Below are 21,648 nucleotides of genomic sequence, written 5' to 3'. Positions count from 1 at the left end.
ACGGCCGTGTAAGGCAGCCAGCCAGGCCTGTAGGAGGTTGAGAGAAGGTCCGGCCCACAGCCAGAATCAACCCCCAGGCATGTGCATGAGGCCTGGTGGGCCTTCCAGCCAGCTGACCCTCCGCTTAAACGCAGCTGCAAGAGTGCGCCCAGCAGAGGAATGAGCCAGGAAACTCACTTCTCTATCAGCCATCTACTGCTGTGTAACAAACTGCCCGACACATGGTGCCTTAAAACAACGATTGATTATTTGTACAATTCTGTGGGTGGGCTGGGCAGTTCTTTTGCTGGGGTCACTCACATGGTGCCAGTCAGCTGGCAGGTCAGCCAGGACAGCTGGCATGGCTGGGCCTCTCCCTCCAAGTGGCCTTTCATCCTGGGCTTCTTCACAGCATGGTGGTCTTGGGGTTCCAAGAAGACAGGCCCCAGCATAACAGGGCTTCTCAAGCCCCTGCTTTTGTCACACTTGCTGAGGTCCTGTTGGCCAAAGCAAGTTGCGTGGCCAAGGCCAGAGTCGGTGTGGGAGGGGATGATGCCAGAGAGTGGGTACCAGCAGGTGTGGTTCCTTGGAGCTGTCACCACAGCACCCTATCATGGGTGTGAGCCCAGGGGCGGGGTCCAGAGGCAACATGGCACCTGACCCCACACTCAACAAGCCTTCGTGACCAGTTTCCAAGTGAGAAGAGTTTAGTGTCCCCAGTTCCTCTGGAGCTGGAGGTGGCAGGGACAGCAGGAGGCCAGCCACGTAAGCATGGCTCCCCATCCACAGAGGTGGTCCTCAGTCAGGCCCCTGCTCCAAGCTCCACTCAGAGCTGGCATCACTGAGCTTTCGAGGCACGGTGGCCCCAAATCCTGTCACCACCCTCTGCACTCAGTGAGATCCTTGATGTAGAGTGTCGGGCACAAAGCTCCGCCCGCAGTGAAGGCTCAGCCCGTCAGCTCCCTCCCCGCCTTTCCGCCTGGTTCACTGGGGGAGGCCCTTCAATCTCTGTCTGTCAATCTCTGTCTTACTGCCTCCTCCTGGGTGTGTGTTTCTCTCTGGCTTGCCACTCCCCTCTCTCCTCTTTCTGTCTCTTTAGGCCTCCCTCCCTCTCTGTTTCCCTCACCTGCCCTCCTCCCCTTCCTCTCTACCTCCATGCCCACGTCTCTCCCTCCTGACTCTCACTGGGCTTCTCTCTGTCTGCCTCTTTCCCCAGACCCCCTTTTCTTCTCTCTCTGCTTCCTTCTCTGCCACCTTCACCCTTCCTCCTCTCCTCTCTCTTCCCTTTCTTCTCTTTCCCTCCTTGAAGCCCCCTGGAGTAGAGGAGACGATGGGCCCACCTGCTATCCAGGGCTGCAGAGACTTAACTAAGAGACCAGCTGAGGCCTTGGGCCCTGCCTCACCCCCAGAAGGGGCCCTCTCGCAACCCCAGTGTGGAGGTGCAGCACCTGGGGAGGAGGTCAAGGAGGGCCTGCTGCATGATGGGAACGATGGCCTGCCTGATCAGGACTGAAAAGAACAAGGAAGATATTCTGGGAGCTGACCCAGGACCACATAAGTGGTGTCCGTCTGTCAGAGGCCTGAACCCTCGCCCTGTATTTGGTGGTGGGTGGAGCAGGGCATTCGAGGAGGGACCCTCCATCCTTAGGGTGGTCCAGAAGAGCAGTTCAGAGCACGGACTCCGGCCCCAGAGTGCCTGCTTGAATCCTGGCCGTGCCCTTTCTACATGTGCAACCTTGGGCAAGTGCTTAGCCTCTCTGTGCCTCCATCTCCTCATCTGCAAAATGGGCCTAATCACAGCACCTTCCTCATAGGGATGTGGAGAGGATTAAATGAGGCAATTCCCTGTGGGTGCTTAGAGCAGTGCCAGGCCAAGAGTAAGTGCACGTCAGTGTAAGTTATTGTTATTGTCACGTGCGAATCTCATGAGATGAAACCACAGCAGTGGTTCTCAACCGAGTTTGCCCTCAGGGGTCACTCGATAATGTCTGGAGACGTTTTTTGGAACTGGGGTTTGGGTGGGGAGGGTGCTGCCACTGGCATCTACGGGGTAGAATTATTCTGCCCGAAATGTCAGTAGTGACAATGTTGAGAAATCCTGTTCTTTAGGTGGGTAACGTGGTTGTCCCATTTTACAGATAAGGAAACTGAGGCTCAGAGAAGAAGGGATTTGCTCAAGATCACATGGCCGAAAAATGGTGGATCTGGGAGTTATCCCAAGTTCATCTGCTTCCAAAACTCCCCTGTCCTTGGGAAGGCCAGCCCGGCAGAGGCGGGGTCAGGAGGGGGCCCAGTGAAGAGTCTCGAAGGCCGCTGATAGAGGCGCTGTATGACCCTTGATTAGACAGACCGCACATGCCGTATCCACGTGATCCCACAAAAGCAGGGCCACCCCCTAGGCGCCCCACGCCTGGCTGCCCCAGCTTCACATACAAATACACACACACATACTCACACATGCTCCAGCCTCTCCTCCTGTTCCATTGCATTTACTGGAGTCTGGGGGCTGTTTGGGGACATCAGGAGTCGGAGATTGTGTTTTATGGGGCGCATCACGGGGCTGCTGGCGCATGACTCCACCTGGTGCTCGGGCCCCAGGCACCACCTGTCACCACCTGTGCTCGGCAGACTGGGGGTGGGGGGCGGCTCTGAATGCCTCAGCGACTCCCCTCCCCACTAGCCCCCCACTGGCAGGGAGGCAAGAAGCCCAGCCCTCCCCCTGCAGACTTAATCTTGCAGTCACCCCCATTCCCGCCGCCCCTCCCCCTCTTCCATTAGCAGCTTGAAGGATTCTCTGATCAGCAATTAGCTGGTGCCCAGACGGAGAACCTAGGGCCAGACCAGCCGGGGCAGCCGGGCCCCTGGGGGCTGGGGTTGGCTAATCGGGGAGGGTGGTGTGTGAGGATAAGAGTGTGTGTGAGTAGCTGTGAGTGTACGTGTGTGTCCGTGACCCCGTATGTGTTCTTGCATATGTAGTACACGAGTGTGTGAGACTTATCTGGTGTGTGTGGACAGGTGAGTGTGACTCCAGAGTGAGTGCATGTGAGTGTGGATGTGCGTCCGGTTCACGTTGTTGAGCACTCACCACGCTGCTGCTCCGTGCCTGGCTCCAGGCTGAGTGCCACCAACAGAGACAAGCGGGGCACAGGCCAGGCTCAGGCCTAGAACATCGGGGTTCACCCTCACACGGGAGGGTGGCAAAAGTGGAACTGGTTGCCCAGGGCAGGGGGTCACATAGTGGAAGGTTCTAGTCCCTAGGCCTCTTTTTAGTAAACCAGAGTTTGTTCTGTTGCTTTCATGTTGCGTGTGTGTGAGTGTGTATGTGTGTATTGTGAGAGTGTATACCTGCAAGTGTATGTGTGCAAGTGTGTACGAGTATATGTGTTTGAAAGTAGGTGTGTGTTAGTATGTCTGTGTATAATGTGTGTGAGTTATATGTATACAAGTGTGTATTCAAAAGCGTATGTGTGTATAAAGCTAATAGTTGTGTCTGTGTAAGAGAGTATTGCATGTGAGAGTGTGTGAGTGTATAATTGAGTGAGTGTATGGAGTATTGCGTGTGTAACTGTGAGTTATCTGTGCGAGCACATCGGCATGAGCACGTGTGAGTGTGTGTGTGTGTGCACTGTTTGCTGAGCCCACACCCGCACTGTGGCCACATCCATGTCTCCTGGGCGGCCTCCTGAACGTGCATGAGCCTGGCCTCTGCCTGTGGCGGGGCCTCCGTACCAGCCGGCAGCTGGTCGGGGGCGTCCCCGGCCTCACCCTCCCTCACCCGCAGGTGTGATCCGGACGGCTGTGCCTGACCTTGACCGCGAGAGCCAGGAGCGCTATGAGGTGGTGATCCAGGCCACAGACATGGCGGGCCAGCTGGGCGGCCTCTCTGGCTCCACCACCGTCACCATCGTGGTCACCGACGTCAACGACAACCCGCCCCGTTTCCCACAGAGTGAGTGAGACCTTCCCAGAGGGAGCTGGTCGCATCTGTGCGTCTGTCTGTTCGCCCATCCAAGCCACCCACTGCCCCAGCACCCCTTCCACTGGGCTCCCATGTGGGGGGACCAGTATGGGTGTCTGTTCATCCTTCCAACCACACGCTTACCCCAAGCTTCCCTTTAGGCTTTCCACCAAAACAGAGACTCTCATCTGTCTGTCTATCTATCCACCCAAGTCACCCACTTACCCCCAGGCCCCTCCAGTCATGCTTCTTACGGAGGAGGCCTCAAAGGCATCTGATTTGGGGTATATCCCAGTAACGTGGCTACCTTCCCACCCATCACCTTGCTTCCAGCCAGGGGTGAGCCCCCACTTGCCCACCCCCCACCCCCTCACTGGCCCTTGCACACACCCCTATGCCACTTATTCCCCGTGATCTGCCACTGACCCAGGCTTGCAAAGGGAAGGGGTGGGATGACAGAGGCTGCAGCCACACCTAGGCCAAGAATTGTGCGTGGAGAAGCTGAGGTCCGGAGTGACAGGTCTTTCCCTCCCCCAGACAGCCCGGGGGGCAGGATCCTGTGCTTCTGAACTAGAAGGTCCTCCCACTCTGCCTCTCCTGGCACAACAGGGGCTGGGGGGCTCTCTGGCCCAGTCCCCCACCTTCCCGTCAGCCCAGCCAGCCCCTCTGTCCCAGACTCAGGGCGAGAGCCACGCCGGGGAAGCCACCGAAGCTGGCAGAGACTGAATGCCGCGGGGAGCTGGGCTGATTCCTATCGGGCGAGTCATTACTCGAGGTCTGCTGCTCTCACATTAGGCCCCGCCACAGGGGACTGACCCCCGCGAGATAAGGAATCCAATCCCTTAGCTGAGGGAGCAGCATCACTGCGGCCTAGCGCCTCAGCCCAGACGCAGAGCGGGGCGGGCAGAGCCCGGCAGCCAGCTCCACGTCGCCAGGGAGCCTGGCACAGAAGCCCCCGCCCGCTCCCCCAGCCAACCCCACCCACTGATGGGGAGGCTTCAAAGCCCCATGTGGAGGGGAGGGGGCCACCCAGTCTTCTGCCCACTTGTGCCAGGCTCTGTGCCAGCTCTGAGCTGGAAGGGGTGGGGCCAGGCCCCCGGAAGACTCTTGCTTATTCATTCATTTATTCATCCTTTATTTCTTTATTTTTAACATTACTGTGAAATATAGCACACAAACAGAAGGGTGTAAAATACAAATGTTCAGTTCAAGGCAGACACACCAACCCAGACCTCAGAAGCCCCCACAGGCCCTTTCCCAATCCCCCTCAACCCTTCCTCCAGAGTCACGCACCATCTGCTTCTGTGATCATCACCACGTGCTTTCCTTGAGGGTCTGCTCACCTATGTAGGCATCGCCTAACACTATAGTTTAATTTCACCTTTTTTTTAACCTTATATAAATAGAATCATACAATCCAAATTATTTGTATCTGGCTTTTTTGTCTCTCAAAATTATGTTTATGAAATCATATGTTGTTGCTTGCAGCTATAATTTATTCTTTTTCCTTGCTGTATACTATTCCATCATTTATCTATTCTACTGTTGATGGACATTTGGGTTGTTTCCAGTTCAGCCTATTATGGAGGATACTGCTTTGAACCTGGTCCCGTTTTGCATGTGTGTTTCTAGTGTACATACAAAGGAGTAGAATCGCTGGCTCGTGGGATAGACTCATCTTCAACTTTACTAAATAAAGTCAAACTGTCCCCCCCCACAAAGAAATGCATGTGTCTGTTGTACCACATCTTTGCCAACACTTGGTATTGTCACTCTTTAATTTGTGTTAATCTGCTGAGTGTGTACTGGTAACTCATGCTGCTTTTCATTCATCCACACACTAGTCACTCACACATTCCATTTCTGCGACAGGCTGGGGTCCTGCCAGGCCCTGAGAATGCCCGATGAATAAGAGATGTGGTCCCTGCCTTCCGGGAGCCCCTCACACCCGAGAAAGAGAGAGAGAGAGAGAGAGAATAAAGAGAAAATGATGAGGAAATGCAGTAATCCTTACAGCGAGATAAGCTTGGGGGCCCTGGGCACACAGGAGCAGAACCTGGAGGTCTGGGAAGGCCCCCTGGAGGAGGTCACATTCAGTGACACTAAAGGGAGAGTGAGAATGCAGGAGGCGAAGGCAGAGAGGAGAATAAAGAGAGGGAACACCTGGAGGTGAGACAGAGCAAGTCGTATTTAAGGAAAGACAAGAACTTCAGCCAAGAGTCGGGGGAAGAGTGGGGCATGGGGCTGCAGGAGGCAGCAGGGGCCAGGCAGAAGTGTCTTGTAGGGCAGCCCAAGGGGCTGGTCCAACTCCATCCCAAGGAGCTATGGGAGGGCTTAAAGCAGGGGGTGGCATGGTCAGCTTGTGCTTTAGAAAGAGCCCCCCGGCTGCTGTGTGAGGATGAATCAGAGGTGGCCACTCCGCCCAAGGGGTCTCTGGACTTACGGGGCCCCTAGCACCACATCCCCAGCTCCACAGCCCCTGCTTCACCTGCACTGACCCATCCTTTAGCCAATCATCCTCACCTGGACCTCAACTCTGAGAGGAGAGCAGGGTACTGTTTGTGTCCCATCTGACCTCGTTCCTTCTGTGTCTCCCCTCTAGCCAAATGCCATTCTTCAAACATGCCAGGCATTGCACCCACCTCAGGGCCTTTGCACCTGCTGTTTCCTCTGTCTGGAATGCTCTTTCCCAGACATCTGCTTGGCTCCCTCCCTCACCTCCTCCCGACTTTTGCAAAACTGTCATCTTCTCAGAAGGGCCTTTGTTGACCACCCTCCTTAAAGTTCCACACACACCCTCATCGGCACTCCCCCAGCCTCCTGCTCCTGCTGTGTTTTTCTCCAAGTACCTGGCACCATTTGACATACTGCATGTTTTACTGAGTCTTTCTCTTCCCATTAAGAGGAAAGCAGTGTGAGAGCTCAGATTTGGGCCCATTCGCTTGTTGCTGAAATCCCAGTACCTACACCTGCATCTGGGACTTCAAAGGTGCTCAATGAATATGTGGAAATGAAGGAATCAATGTCATTAACATCAACAGAAAAACCAGCATGAGGCCCCACCATTGCAGTACAATTTGTTCCATTTATTGAGCAGCTACCACATGCCAGGCGTCTAACGTGCGCCATCATCTGGGTTTCTTGTAACAGTAACAGTACCGTTAGGAAGGCACTGTTGCTATCCCCATTCTACAGATGAGGGCACCAAGGCTCAGGATTGCACAGCCAGGACTGACTCCAGACCTTAGCCTTGATCACTGTCCTCCTCTGTCCCCCTCACTGGGCAGATGGGGAAACTGAGGTGCAAAGAACTGCAGGCACTTTCCCAATCAATCAGCAAATAAACCAAGGTCGGAGTTAGGCCCCTCCTCTTGCACTGCCTCCCGCATTTCTGCAGAGAACATGGCTCTCCCAGCGCCCACCCGTGCTGGCCAAGCTGGGAGCCCCCTGCAGACACTGCCCTCCCTCAGCCCATCTGGGCCCCCCTCTTGCCTCCCCTGGGGCTGCTGGAAGCTGGGGCAGGGGCTGCCCCCGTCCCTGCTCACAGCCGTGTCCCCTGCAGAGATGTACCAGTTCAGCATTCAGGAGTCGGCCCCCATCGGCACAGCCGTGGGACGAGTGAAGGCCGAGGACTCGGACGTGGGCGAGAACACGGACATGACTTACCACCTCAAGGAGGAGAGCGGCAGCGGCGGCCACGTGTTCAAGGTCACCACGGACAGCGACACTCAGGAGGCCATCATCGTAGTGCAGAAGGTGCGGCTGCCCCAGGAGGGGTGGGTGAGGCAGGCCCCAGGGTGGGGGTCGGGGAGGCCTCTGAGCCACCAAATACCCTCACCCACTCCACTCTGGGGATTACGTCTCTCCGGAGACCCAGACCAACCCGGGGAAACACTGATGGTATCATTCCCATTCTACAAATGAGAAAATGAGGCACAGAGAGGTTAAGTAACTTGTCCAAGGCTGCACAGCTAGTTGTCAGAGCCAGGATTTAATCCAGATTTGAAGCTGTGCTCTTCAACACTGCAGTGTGCTACTTCAAGTCCATACTAGTGCAAAGCACTCATCATCTCCTTTAATCCTCACGCTTCCCTCTGAAGGAAACATCATTATGCCCATTTTTCCAAGCAATGAACAGGCTCAGAGAGGTAAAAGGGGCTGACCAAGATCACACCTGTAGGGGCTCGAGTCGGGATTTGAACCCAGGTCTGGTGACTCCAAGGAGTCTAACGGCCCCCACCTCCTGCCCCCACTGGCTAACCCAGGAACCAGAAGCCAAAACTGCAAACTCAGCCATCCCTAGGGAAGGGGACAGAGGTCAAATAAAGAAGCAAAAATGCATCTTCCAGGACTTGGTCACGGGCTTGACGACTCAGAGCCACACGGGCCTTTGAGACTGTCCACTCCAGCCCTGCTCTCCCACAGGAGGTCTAAATCCCCTGAATTGGTCTGCAAATGAGTGCAGCCCTTTGTATACCTCTGGGTATGGGATGCTCACTCCTTACCATTGTCCAGCTCTTTCTCCTCCCATTCAGCCAGAATCCATCTCCCTAAATCGACTCCTATCAGCCTGGGCTCTGCCCTCTGGGACCCACAGAAACAGCTGCCCCTGACGGCCCTTCATTCACTCGTTAAGTACATGTGACCCACTCTCCGCCTGGCCTTGAGGCTTTGAGGGCAGAGAAAACTCCCAGTGTCTTCAGCTCCTCCCTAGAGGATAATAACATAATAGCTAATACTTATAACAAAGTGTCTACAGGTGCCAGGCGCCCTTCCACTACTTTCCATGTATTAACTCACCCAACCCCTACAACCCTCTGGGGTCCCATTATTGCCCATTATTAGATGACAAACTGAGGCCTTGAGAAGTTCACTGGGGCATGCATCCAGCAGAGCAGAGGAGGGATGTGGGCCCCCAGTCTGGCTCCAGAAGCCACCCTTTCAAGCATTCTGTGGTTTTCAGCCTTCTGATCTCCATTCGTCCTCCCTGTAAGATGAGCCCATTTCACAGATGGGGAACTGGAGGCCCAGCAGGCCCAGCACCCCAGAGCAGCAGAATCAGGCCCCAGGCCCAGCCTTGGGACTCCAGCCTTGGGCATCTGCTGTCACCCCCAGTACTGCCCTCCCACCCCCCACCCCCGCCTCCTCCTGCCAGCTCCAGCGGTGGCGCCTGAGGTGTGTCTGTGGAGTCAGTGCTGGCTCAGGGAGCGGAGCCCCCGCCTGATTGATGACCTGGCTCCAGAGCCCACTGCTCACTCCCAGACCAGGCCACCGCCCGCCTCCCTGCTTCCTGGTTCCCCAGGCAACAGCACAGAGGAAGGAGGCAGCTGGTTTGCTGCTGGGGGAGGTGGGGGTCTGAGAGGAAGGGAGGGTCCCCTTCCTCTAGGAAGGCCCCCCCAGCCCTCAGATAGCTCCCCCCACACAAGGGAGGGAACTGCAGCCCCGCCAGGGCAATTTCTCTTTGCTGCCAGGCATTGTCCTCAGAGGGCCGGGGTCCACACGCAGCCCAGGAGCTCACTCATCACAGGGTTGCCCATGAGCACTGCTGGTGAGAAGCCAGGCACAGCCGGGGCTTAGGCGGACCTCGGAGGAAAGCTCTCAGGCAGCCTGGCTTACAGGCTCGACTCACACCAGTTGCTGCCGCCTATGCACCATGGAAGGTCTCCTGTGACCCACCAAACGGAGGCCCAGAGAGGCTAAACAGATCACTCACAGACACACAGCTGGTCAGCAGCAGATCCAGGGCTCTTTCCTCTCCGAGACTTAGAAAGCGCACTGCCTGGGTTTGAATCCCACCTCCCCCCGTGACTGACTGCTAAGCGACCTTGGGCAAGTTACAGAGCCTTCCGGGCCTCAATTTTCTCATGTGTAAAATAAGATAATAATAAACAAGCCTGTAGGGATGCTGTAAAATCAGATGAGTTAGTATATTGAAAGCATAGCACACAGCAAGTGCTTTGTGAATTAATAAGTTGACAAAATGCCCAAACATACCGCGCTGGGAGGCGCCAAGCTGTGTGTCCCTAGGCAAGACTGCCCCCCCCCCCCGCCCCCCCACCCCGCAGTCTTCACTTTCTCCGCCTGTAACCCGAGAGGGCTGGTCTGGGCGTCAGAGAGAGGGCTGGTCTGGGCGTCAGACAGCCAGTCCCGGGCGGAGCCCCACTCTGGGCGCCCCTGCTGAGTAAGGTGTGACCTTGGGCCAGCCGCGCCCCCCTGGGCAGACCCCAGCCCACTCACCGGCCCTCCCCCCCCCACCCCGCTCCCTCCCGCAGCGCCTGGACTTCGAGTCCCAGCCCGTGCACACCGTGGTCCTGGAGGCCCTCAACAAGTTCGTGGACCCCCGCTTCGCCGACCTGGGCACATTCCGCGACCAGGCGATCGTGCGCGTGGCCGTGACCGACGTGGACGAGCCCCCCGAGTTCCGGCCGCCCTCCGGCCTCCTGGAGGTGCAGGAGGACGCGCAGGTGGGCTCCCTGGTCGGCGTGGTGACGGCGCGGGACCCCGACGCCGCCAACCGGCCCGTCCGGTGAGACCCCCGCCCGGGGCCACGCCTGCTGCCTGCTCTCCCGCCAGCGCCCGCGGACAGCCTGCGGGCAGGGGGGAGGCGCGGGTGGGGGAAGAGGTGGACGCAGAGATGGAGAGAAACAGGCCGGGGCCAGAGACAAAGGAGACAGATGTGAGAACAGTCACAGAGAGACAAGGGACTCAGGACAGGGAGGGAGAAGCAGGTGTGGCAGACACAGCAGAGTGAACCGGGCTCAGCGCGCGCCCCTCTCTGTCCACACTCGCTGCCTTGCGCTCTCAGTCAGTCCATCCATCCATATGCTGTGCCGCCCCAGTTCCACTCTCTTGCCCCAGCCCTCCCTCTCAACAGCTCCCCCCGGCTCTCCACTAGACGCCCCAAACTCCTCCTGTTCAGGACTGAGCTCCTGGTCTCTCCACCAAAAAGGAAAAAAAAGGCAACGCCAACCTTCCAGTTGTTCAGACATCCTGGACTCCCGTCTTTCTCTCACACCTCCCTCCCGTCATCCGGCAGCAAATCCTGTTGTCCCGCTTTAAGACCGTATTCGGACTGTATCCACCTCTTGTCACCACCTCCACCGCCACCCCCATGCCAGCCACCGCTTTCTCTTGCCTGGGTTACTGCAGTTGCCTCTGCGCTGGTCTCTGCTCCTTTAATCTAGAAGCAGCAGAGGAGCCAGACCCATCCTGCCCGAATGTAAGTCAGAGCGTGGCGCTCCTCTGCTCCAAGCCCTCCGAAGGCCCCTCTCGGGCTCCCAGTACAAGATCAAGCCCCGCAAGAACCGCCCCACCCCCCACGCTGTGTGTCCTGGCCTCGCTGCAACCTCTCCAACTCACTCCCCCGCCCTCCTCTCCTGGTCCACGCTGCTCAGCCACACTGCCCCTCACAGCTCCACACCTACACCAACTCCCTCCACCTCAGGGCCCTTGCAAGTGCTGATCCCTCTGCCTAGAATGTTCTCCCTAATATCCCCATGGTTTGTACTGTCGCTTCCTCCAGGTGTTTGCTCAAGAGTCGCCTTCCTGGTGAGGCCTTCCCCGACCACTCTTTCTAAAATTTCAACCATCAGCACCACCCCCAGCCCCAACGCTTCACACCCTTTTCCTCATTTTCCTCCGTCCTCATCAGCCTTCGTCAGGATCTAACATGCTACCTGTTTGCTGATGACTTAGTCTGTCTCTCTCCCTAAAAGCTGAGCTCCATGAGGGCGGGATTCATGTCTCTGTGCTCACCTCTGTGTCCTCAGGGCCCAGCCCGATGCCCAGCGCTCAGTGGACACTCACTGGCTGCGTAGTGGATGAATGAGACATAAAAATAGAAAAAAGGACTGAGAAAAGAGGCAGAGAGAGACTCACAGAGATGTTGGGAGACCGACAACGAGAGGAAGGGACCAGAGAGAGAGTAGAGCCGGGGAACGAGGACAGAGTCACTGAAAGAGGCTGAGGGACCCGCCTGGCAGCGTGGAAACGGGAAGCCTTGGAGAGGAAGCCAGAAGGGGAAAGAGACGCGGGGAGAGCGGCAGAGCAGGGTGGAGGCAGGGGCCGGGAGGGCGCCAGATAGAAGAGAAGGGAAGAAAGATTGCAGCAGAAACGGATCCAGAGGAGCAGGTCGGGGTGGGGAACGGCCGTTGCGGGACGCGTGGGAAGGAGATTTGGGAGCTCCTTGCTTCCTCCCTCAAACCCCTGCACATAGTCAGTGAGTGCAACTATGTGCCTAGCTTTGTGCTGAGCATTGGAGAGAAGGGGAAGGAAGGGAAGTTAATTTGAGGATCTCTGTAACACGTAATTCCAGATGAGTAACATTCCCATCGTCAACTGTGTGAATGGCTCTCTCAGAGTTGCACAGTGCACAGCCTGGGCAACCTTATCTGGCAGCCCTAAGTGAGGATACAAAGATGCCATCCTGCTTAACTGGCCATGGGCCCCCAGACTGGGAGATATCCTCGGGGGTCTGGAAAGACTTCCTGGAAGGGGCGGGAATTGAACTGAGCTGGGTACCTGGGTCTGGTCAGGTGTAAATATGAGGTGAAGGGCATTCCAGGTGGAGGAACAGCTTGTGCAGACGTGTGGAGGCTGAGGAGTGGTAGGTGTGCCTGGAGAAGAGCAGACACGATAGCTGAGGGACTGAGGGAGGTCAGGCAGCAAAAGTCTGATGGGCCTCCATGGCAGGCTGAGGAGCTCAGACCGTCCAGGGGTCCCGAGGGTCCAGGCTGCCTCCACCTCTCACTGCCAAAACCCTCCTGCCACTGCCTCTGAGCCCCTCCGCTGCCCTTCCACCCGGGCTGTCGGTACAGTCTGTAAACACCCCGCTCAAACTCTGGCTCGATCCCAGACCTCTCCAGCAGCGCCTTGTCACCCACGTTTGTCTTTGTCAGAAGCCAAGGCCCAGAGAGGGGAGGAGGCATCCTGGGCTCTCACAGGAGGTAGACCCAGGAGCAGGAGCCGAGTCCTTGCCTCCAGGTCGGTGCTCCTGTCTGCCTGCTCCCTCCTCTCCAGGATGGCTCCCCACACCCCTCTCAGTCTCCTCCCTCCCTGGCTTCCCTTCTCTCCTGCTTTCATCTGCCTGAAAGGGCCAACTTTGAAACCCGCTCCTCACCTTCTTTCATCTCGCTTTGCTGGCCCTTCCCTGGGGCTCCTCAGATGTGGAGGCGGTGAGGAGCTCAGACAGGTCCAATTTAACACCACAAACATTTACCCAGCTCCTCCTTCGTGTCCGGCCCTGAGCCAGGCCTGGGGACGCCAGATGACTCAGCCAAGGGCAGAGCTGCGGAGGAGCACCCAGTCTGTAGGGGACCCACGTGGGAATGGGAGGCCAGTGAGGGGCTCGGGGAGGCGGAGAAGGGTCCTCAGAGGCCACACCTTCTGCCCGGCTTCTGTCCCAGCTCCCGAGTTCTGAGGGTCGTGGAGTCAGTCAGCAACTGTGCATTAGCAATGGCCAGCACCATTCCAGGCACTGGGGAGGGGGAGGCAGCACTGATAAGACCCAGTCCCTGCCCACAGCGGAGTTTGCCTTCTCCTTGGGGGGAGACAGTCAACAAGTGGTTAAACTTTTGTTGACACAACTCAACAAATGGCTAAATGGGATCTTTGCTGATAAGAGCTCAGAAGAAAATGAACAGGGTAGTTAGATAAGGGATTGGGGCCACAGGGGGCTACTGTGGACTGAGCTGAGACCAGAATGATAAAGAGAGAACCAACATGCAGAGATGTGGGGAAGAGCATTTCAGGGAGAGGGAACAGCAAGTGCAAAGGTCCTGAGGCAGGAACAAGCTTGGTGTGTTCCTGGAAATGAAGAAATGAAGTGGCATCGTGGGAGATTTTTGCCCCGCATGGTAGGCACCTGGGAAATACAGAAATGCAGACTTGCAGAGTGCTTTTTCTGAGTCCCTGCACTGGGGAGAGCAGAAAGTGCCTCGTATTCTTGCATTTGCCCCTCAGGAGGTATTGTACTCATTTCACAGGTGAAGAAACTAAGGATCAGGGAGAAGTGACTGGTTCAGTGTCACTCAGCTTAAAAGGGGAAGGAATGATTTAACCCGTGATTGTCTGCTTCTGGAGTCCATCCTCCTGCCGTTTCACCCCTGCATCTTACTCTTTTTGTGGTCGGGTGCCCTCCCCTGTGCATAAGGCACAGCGATGAGTCAGACACAGCCGGCAGGCAGGCTGAGCCCCCGTGTGAAGGCATCCAGGGGCGGATCTGTCTGAGTGGGCCGGGCTGGCCCAGGCAGAGGCTTGAGGACCAAGGTGCTCCAGGGAGAGGCAAGGACTCTGTGCACCAAGGAGGGGAGTGGGCACACGCTTCCCCAGGTGGCCCTGGAGCAAGGGTGAAGAGGATGGGGTTGGGATGGGGAGAGGGCGCTCCAGGCTGGAGTCATGGCAAGGGCCAGGTGACAGGAAGGGAATCATGGAGCCAGGAGGCAAAGTCCAGGAGCAGGGAGTTCAACTGGCTGAGCTGACGTGGGGGTCTGGGGGAGGCGGCGATGAGGAAAAAGGGGCCCTTGAGGACAAGCGATGAAGTACCTCGAATGTCAGGTGAAGGATGGGACCTTCTCCTTAGGCAGAGGGAAGCACTGGAAGCTTTGGAGGGAGGGGAGTGCCGGGCTGGGCCCATCCCTGGGCCAGGCAGCCTTGCAGACAGACCGGCCGGGGATCAGCCAAGCCACGGTCGCACCAGCCGACCAGCCGCAGCCCCCTCGTGAGCCAACTTTGAACCTCAAAAGCAGGAAAGCGCATGCTGGACTTCACTTCCTCCCACGCTCCACAGTGGGGCGCCGTGGAAAGAATGTGGGCTTCTGCATCAGATGCAGCCCGGGTCTCAGTGCCAGCTCAGTGGTAGAATTGTGGGAGAATCGTGGCACCCACTCCAAGCCTCAGTTTTCCCTTCTCTAAAATGGGGCATCACATCAGTACCTGCCTCATTCATGGGGTTCTGCGTTCGGTGCTCCCAGAGTTGGAGGAAGGATTGCTTGGCACATAGTAGGCCCTCAAGAAATGGACATTACCGTTTTTCTTGGTGGTCTGGACACCATTTCTCCCCTTCATTCTGCAACCAGTACTAACCACATACAATTTTCCAGGCATCCTGTGTGGCTTTAAGTGTGTGCCTTAAAGGGGAGGGGGGTGGAAAAGAGGCACAGACAGACTGGAGTGAGCAGAGAAGAGTCCCTTGATTTGGGGGGGGGGGGCAGACCTTTCGTATCTGTGGAGACACCCTCACACACACACCCCTGATAGTAGCTCGGGGAGGGTCTGCCTCGTTCAGCCTGCTGCTTGTGTACCCGGGCCTGTGAGCCCACCCACAGGAGCGCCAGGAACTGTACAGGAGAGCCTGCAGCCTTTGGTGTTTATTGTGCTGCGTGAGCTCTATATGCACATATTCATGTGGAGGAGCCACAGGCACCCCCAGCCGGGAAGCGGCACCCTCCCCTCTTCCCCCACCGCGACACTGACAACAGCAGCATTTTGCGTGCTGTTCCCAGTGCGTGGGAGGGCCGCCGGGCTGGCCCTTAGGAGGGAGCTCTCACACCTGAGGCTCTGGACAGGTGTGGCCTGGAACTTGGCTCTGCCACTAACCAGCCCTTCTGCCCAGGGCAAGGCAGCTGGCTTCTCCGAGCCTCAGTTTCCTCATCTGTAAAACGGGGCTATGACGGGACCTGGGAGGATTTGAGAAGCTTACGCATGTAAAGCCTTTAGACAGACCTGGTGCAAAGTCTTGCTCAGCAAATAAAAAGAAGAGCTAATCCATAGGTCACATGGCAGGTGCCCAGCACTGTCATGAGTGTGTTGTTGGTAGACACTTGTCTCATCTCACAACCACCCTGTGAGGTAGGTGTTATTATTATCATCTCCATTTTTAAGAGGAGGAAACTGAAGAACAGAGAGGTTAAGTGACTTGCCCAAGGTCACACAGCTAGGTTTCAAACCTAGACAGATCCACACTCCTGACCACCATTCCCAGGCCTCCCTTGCACGCGTGCACATGCGCATGCACACCCACAGTAGCTGACACAAACCCACATTCTCCCACTGCGCTCTTCCACCCACACCTCCTCCTGTCCCCTTGCTGCCCTTCAGGTCCTTGGCTGACCAAATGGGAAACAGGACGGTGAGATCTGAGCAGAACCTTCTAGACCCACAGTTGCCTCCTGCCCTTCTCAGACCACTGGCAATGCTCCGACGTCCGTCCCTGGTACCTCCCACCCCCAGGCACACAGACCACACCCTGGGCTAGAAGGATGCCTGTGTCCCCCTTAGCAGACATTTCTGAATAATAATTAGAATAACGGTAGTTCTCGCTCGTGGAGTAATTTTCCTGGAACTCAGCTGGGCACCTTGTCCCCCAGCTAGGCATTTAATCCTCCCGACAACTTGCAAGGTTGGATTAGCACCTTGTTTTTGCTGAAAATTCAGCCTCAAAGATGGAAGCGACCTGCCCGGGGTCATCATGGACCTGGATGCAGCCCCAGGGCTAAGTGGCTGCCTCGTAGTCTTTGCTCTTCCAGCTGCAACCCAGGATCTCACACACAGAGACACACACACTACTCACACATCCAAGGCACACACACACTTTCCACCCTCAACACAAACCAGACACACAGCTCATGCACCTACACATGAGGTGCACAAGCCCACCCCCATCCCCCACGTTAGCCAGGCCACCATCTTTGCCACACGCCGAGCCCCTCTCACCCCTCCCTCCCACTCCCTCGCTGGCTCCCTGAGCTGAAGCAAGACCACCTGGGCTCAGCCAGCCACACTGACCTGCAGCCCCAAGTCTTTAGCTGGTTAATGGCTGGTCCCCGCGGCCCCCACCCATGGCCTTGGGAACAGCTGCCTCCACTTAGATTCCAGCCTCCCTCCCTTCCACTCCACGAGGGAACAAAAGAGAAAAACTGGGAGGAGGTGGATGAGGAGGAGGGAGAAGTGAGGAGAGAGATTCGAGCAGCGAGGGAGGAGAAGCCAGAGAAGGCGGTCAGCATCCTCCCGTAAGCCCTGCCTCACGCCCGGCCCCGGCCCAGCGATCAGGAGCCCAGGCTGTGCCATGGCCCTGGCCCTCTCCCGGCCCGGCGATCAGGAGCCCAGGCTGTGCCACGGCCCTGGCCCTCTCCCGGCCCGGCGATCAGGAGCCCAGGCTGTGCCACGGCCCTGGCCCTCTCCCGGCCCGGCGATCAAGAGCCCAGGCTGTGCCACGGCCCTGGCCCTCTCCCGGCCCGGCGATCAGGAGCCCAGGCTGTGCCACGGCCCTGGCCCTCTCCCGGCCCGGAGATCAGGAGCCCAGGCTGTGCCATGGCCCTGGCCCTCTCCCGGACCCTGTTCTTCCACCGGTAAAACCAGGAGGAGGTCTCCACAGCGCCTTCCAGCTGAGCCAACACTCAGAGTGGAGCTCTGCCTCCTCTGGACCCAAATGTCTGACAGGGCCAGGCTGAGGGCCAAGGGGACCCGAGGCTCCATGCATTGCAAACATCTGGATGCTTCAACAAGCTAGAAAGAACACTGGGTATAGAGTCCCAAATTTGGGTACAAATGCCAATTCTATGACAGTTCCAGTGCCACCTTGGGCAGGGTCATCACTAGCCCATGTGGCACCTTCACATAAATAAGAAAAAGGCCCTCCTTTGAGAAGGTACTCCCCGGGCTAAGACACATGGCTCAGGAAGCAAAATACTGGCTGGACTTCACTCCCATTTTTCCTCTTCAGCCTGGTACCCTCGTGCAGGACACAACCTGTACAACCATACTTGGCAGCCTTAGGCTTGGCAAGTTTCCTCTCTGTGCCTGAGTATCTTCATCTCTGCAACATGTGGGAGATCAAATCAGCTTCACAGGGTGCCAGCGGGGACCTCTTCTATCTCATTTGCCCCTGTATCCCCAGGGCCTAATACAGAGCAGCACAGAGAAGGCACCCAAGTCATGTCTAGGCACCAAAGAATGAATGGAGGGATGGCTAGAGGAAAAGCAGGCTGCAAACTGTTATACTAGTGGAAGGAATTATCATCGAGGGTCTGAACCTCCCCACACACTTTCATCCAGGGCAGGAGGACCCACGCTGGTCAGGGGCGAGGAGGATGCAGGCTTAGCAGCTTAGGGACAGGCAGGAGCATTAAATGGGGATTCAGGAGACTCATGCTCAGCCCTTTGCAATCTGCCACAAGCCCGCACCTCTGCTACAGCAGTCAACGTGAAAAAACAAGGGCTGTGCCCTAGGTTGGGATCTGTGAACTACCTCATGCAACCCACACCAGTGCGGGGGGAGCCTTAATCACCCCCTTCTCCAGATAAGACAGGCCGAGCAGGTCCACTGACTTGTCCAAGGTCGCACAGGTAGGATAAGTGGCAGCAGATTCAAACCCAGCTCTGACTGCTCTCAGCCCTGTGCAGTCCCACTGGGTGTCATCATCCCCATTCAACAGATGGGGAAACTGAGGCCCAGAGGAGTTTGGTAGCACAGCCAAGGCCCCACTGAAGGGTAATGTCAGGGCTTTGGGCATTTCCTGCTGGCCTCACCTCCCTGGGCCTCAGTTTCCCACTGGGAGATGGGGAAAGGGCCCCTTTCCTCCTGACTGTGGGAGGGGCTGGTGGCTCGGGCTGAGTCCTGCCCTGCCCAGCTCCTTTGTCCTCCGGGCACAATGAGCCCTTGCTGGGCATTCGAGGCCTTTGTGGGCCTCGCAGCCTGGCAGCACCCCCGCCCGCGTTATCAGTGCAGGAAGTGGCGGCCGGCGCTGGCGGGGCCTCTCTGGGGCGCCGCCGCCTGAGACATGTGTTGGACATGGGCCTTTCAGGCCTGGAGCCGCTGCACAAAGGCCCGGGAAGAAGGCGGAACAAAGGCCTTTTTCACGCGGCAACTGAAAAGCGGCAGATTAGCCCGCGCGTGCTGCGCAGCCGGGGGAGGGCGGCGGCCAGCCCCCAGACCTGGCCGCGTGTTCTGGTGCCTGACTCCCCCTCCTCCCAGTTCTAACCATTTTGCACCATTCGCATCCCCTGCATAATTCCCAGCCCCCCTCTGTTTGCACTTTCTGTGTCCCCTGCTCGAATGCCAGCCCTGTCCCCCTCTCAAGCCCGAGTCTAGGGTCACTGCTTATGGAAAGATAAGAATCGAATGTCCAGTGAGTGTGAACTCTGTGCCGGGGCCTTTGCCCACTTCCAGCCCTCACAACGGTGGGGTGCAAATTATTAGCCCCATGACCGTGGTTACCTGTGGTCACGCGGCAGGGACCCGGGGCAGCTGAGACACAAGCCCAGACCCCTTTCCACTCCTCGGTTGGAAAGGGTTCCTCTGCTCCCTGTGTCTCCAGGCAGGTGGTCTGTCTCTTGGGGTGAGGTGGGGTGGGGGGGACATGGGCTCGGGCTCCACCTGGCGCAGGGCACCTTCAATCAGCCCCACTCTGTCTCCCTCAGGTACGCCATTGACCGGGACTCGGATTTGGACCAGATCTTTGATATCGATGCGGACACAGGCGCCATTGTGACGGGCAAGGGGCTGGACCGCGAGACGGCGGGCTGGCACAACATCACGGTGCTGGCCATGGAGGCAGGTGAGCGGGGCGGGGGTGGGTGGGGGGGACAAAGAGGAAGAAACTGGGCAAAGATGGCGGGTTGAGGGGAAGCGAAAGCTGATGGGCAGGAACAGGGATCTGGGAAGGATCCCAAGCCAAGAGCACAGGGCCAGTCTTGAGGCTGACTTTCTTCCCTCAGCATTTATTCAGCACCTACTGTATCCTAAGCCCTGTTTTAGAGGCTGGGCATAGTGCTGAACAAGACAGAAAAACCCCCGTCTTCGTGGGGGAGAGCTAGATGGTCAAGAAACTGCGAGAAAACGTGTACATATGTCAGGAGATGTTAAGTGCTAATAAGAAACAGGGAAAGAGAGAGCAGGGGGTGGGGATTGGGAGGAAGAGGGTGTTGTTTCCCTGTGGGGAAGGCCTCTCTGAGAAGGAGATTTCAACAGAGACCTCCATAAAGTGAGAAAGTCATGCCCACCTCTGAGGGAAGAGTGTTCCAAGCAGAAGGAACAGCCAGTGCAAAGGCCCTGAGGTGGTAGGTGGCCTAGCATATTGGAGGAACAGCAAGGAGACAGTGCAGCTGGCGAGGGCAGAGTGGTCAGCCATTGTAGGGTCTCTGGACTTCCCTCCGAATGAGGTGGGAGCCCCTGGGGAGGTTTAAGCAGAGGAGGGACAGAATGTCTCTGGCTGCTGCGTTGAGAATAGACTGTGTGGGTGGGGAGAGGAACAGCAGGGGCTCAGCGGGAAGCTAAATGCGCTAGTGCCAGGAAGATAAGACCTGGTTATCACCTGGCCCAGGGTGATAACTGATGATAACCATGAGGTGAGAAGTGGTCGGCTTTGGGAGGCAGGCTGACGTTAGAGCCGAGAGGACCAGCGGATGGGCTGACGTGGAGGTGAGAGGTAGAGAGGGTCAAGGACGACTCCAAGGTGCTTGGCTGAGTTTCTGGAAGACAGAGCGTGTGTGTGTGTGTGTGTGTGTGTGTGTGTGTGTGTGTGTGTCACAGGCATTTTGGTGCTGCTGGGGAGGAGTGTGAGCTGGGAGAGAAAAAGGGAGCCTTAGACATGGGGTTCAGATAAGTAAGGCCACGGAGGAGCATTCACGGAGCTCCGGGAGAGAGGACAGTGCAGTCCAGGGCTCCTCCATCCCCAGAGGGACGCTACCTGCTCTCTAGCTCCCCACCGTCAGCTCTCAAGGTCTCAGGAGCCAGCAGGGCCGCCAGAAGCAATCATGATGACAGGAATACCGAGAGTCTCTGAGCCACGGTGGGCGACATTCCAACTGGCCTCTGCTCCCCTCGGCCCCAGGCCCCTCCCGCCAGCCTTCGTCCTCCTCTCCCTGCCGGCGCCCTCCCACTTTGCAGGCCCCACTGGCCAATTCTGGGCCAAGGAAGTCCCTAAGCTGAAGTTACCTCCGTCTCTTTCAACTCCAGTTTAAAAGAAAATACAAAGCCGGCTCAAACCTCAGTGCCTGCTGCTCCGTGCCTTTGAATCCACTCCTCCGCCGCATGAAAAGGAGGTAACAGAGGTGGTGGGAGAGGAAGTGGCGGCTGGAGTGGGAGGAAGGGAGCCCCCCCACCACCGCCTGCCTCGTGAACCTGCTCCCTGGGCAGCCAGGGGGTCAGGCCTGGCTGCTGGGCAGAGACGCCTCCTCTCCTCCCCACCAGTGCGGCTCCCCCCGCAGCCTGTCTCACGGCCTGGCGTCTCGCCACTGGCAAGTCCCCTCTTGGGTTAAGCATCGAGCTTCTGCCCAGTGAATCTCCTTCAAAAAGCAGCTAGCATAGCGTACAAAATCTGTAATGCTGCCATTTCACAGGAGAAAGAAAGTGGGGGCACTCTCCCCACTAAACATTTACAAGGTTTACCTAATAAATATTCTGGGCTAGGTACTTTCTAGCATGTACTTCCACTGAATCATGATCAGTAACAGATGAGCACCCATTTGACTGATGGGAACATCGAGGCTCAGAGTTACAGGAGACGCCCCAGGACGTGCAGCGGCAGAGCTGGGTGTTGGACCAAGCCTGCCCAATTCCCTCCGCGGCGCTGCTGTGTGGGCTCCTTTCCCTGGTGTTCTCTGCTCTCTGAGCCCCACCCCTCCCCCACCCACCACTTCCCGGCAAGCGACCACCGGGAAGGAGGTGAGCCTCTGAGAGGAGAAGGCTGGTCACTGGGCTAAAGACGCCCCTC

The 21,648-nt window shown here is 57.3% G+C and overlaps 1 protein-coding gene across 4 annotated transcripts in view; it reads left to right on the top strand.

Moving 5' to 3' along the window:
- CDH22 (cadherin 22) overlaps positions 1–21,648 on the top strand; it is a 123,224-nt gene that overhangs the window by 80,341 nt on the left and 21,235 nt on the right. For all 4 annotated transcript variants that reach the window (XM_070248053.1, XM_023626641.2, XM_070248051.1 and 1 more), the window contains 4 exons: positions 3,761–3,928; positions 7,500–7,693; positions 10,210–10,463; positions 19,355–19,491. In XM_070248053.1, the coding sequence (XP_070104154.1) occupies positions 3,761–3,928; positions 7,500–7,693; positions 10,210–10,463; positions 19,355–19,491 (753 nt within the window). The remainder of the gene's footprint in view (positions 1–3,760; positions 3,929–7,499; positions 7,694–10,209; positions 10,464–19,354; positions 19,492–21,648) is intronic.

The sequence above is a fragment of the Equus caballus genome, chromosome 22, assembly GCF_041296265.1.
Source record: "Equus caballus isolate H_3958 breed thoroughbred chromosome 22, TB-T2T, whole genome shotgun sequence".
Lineage (NCBI taxonomy): Eukaryota > Metazoa > Chordata > Mammalia > Perissodactyla > Equidae > Equus > Equus caballus.
This window is presented reverse-complemented; position numbering and strand designations above follow the sequence as displayed.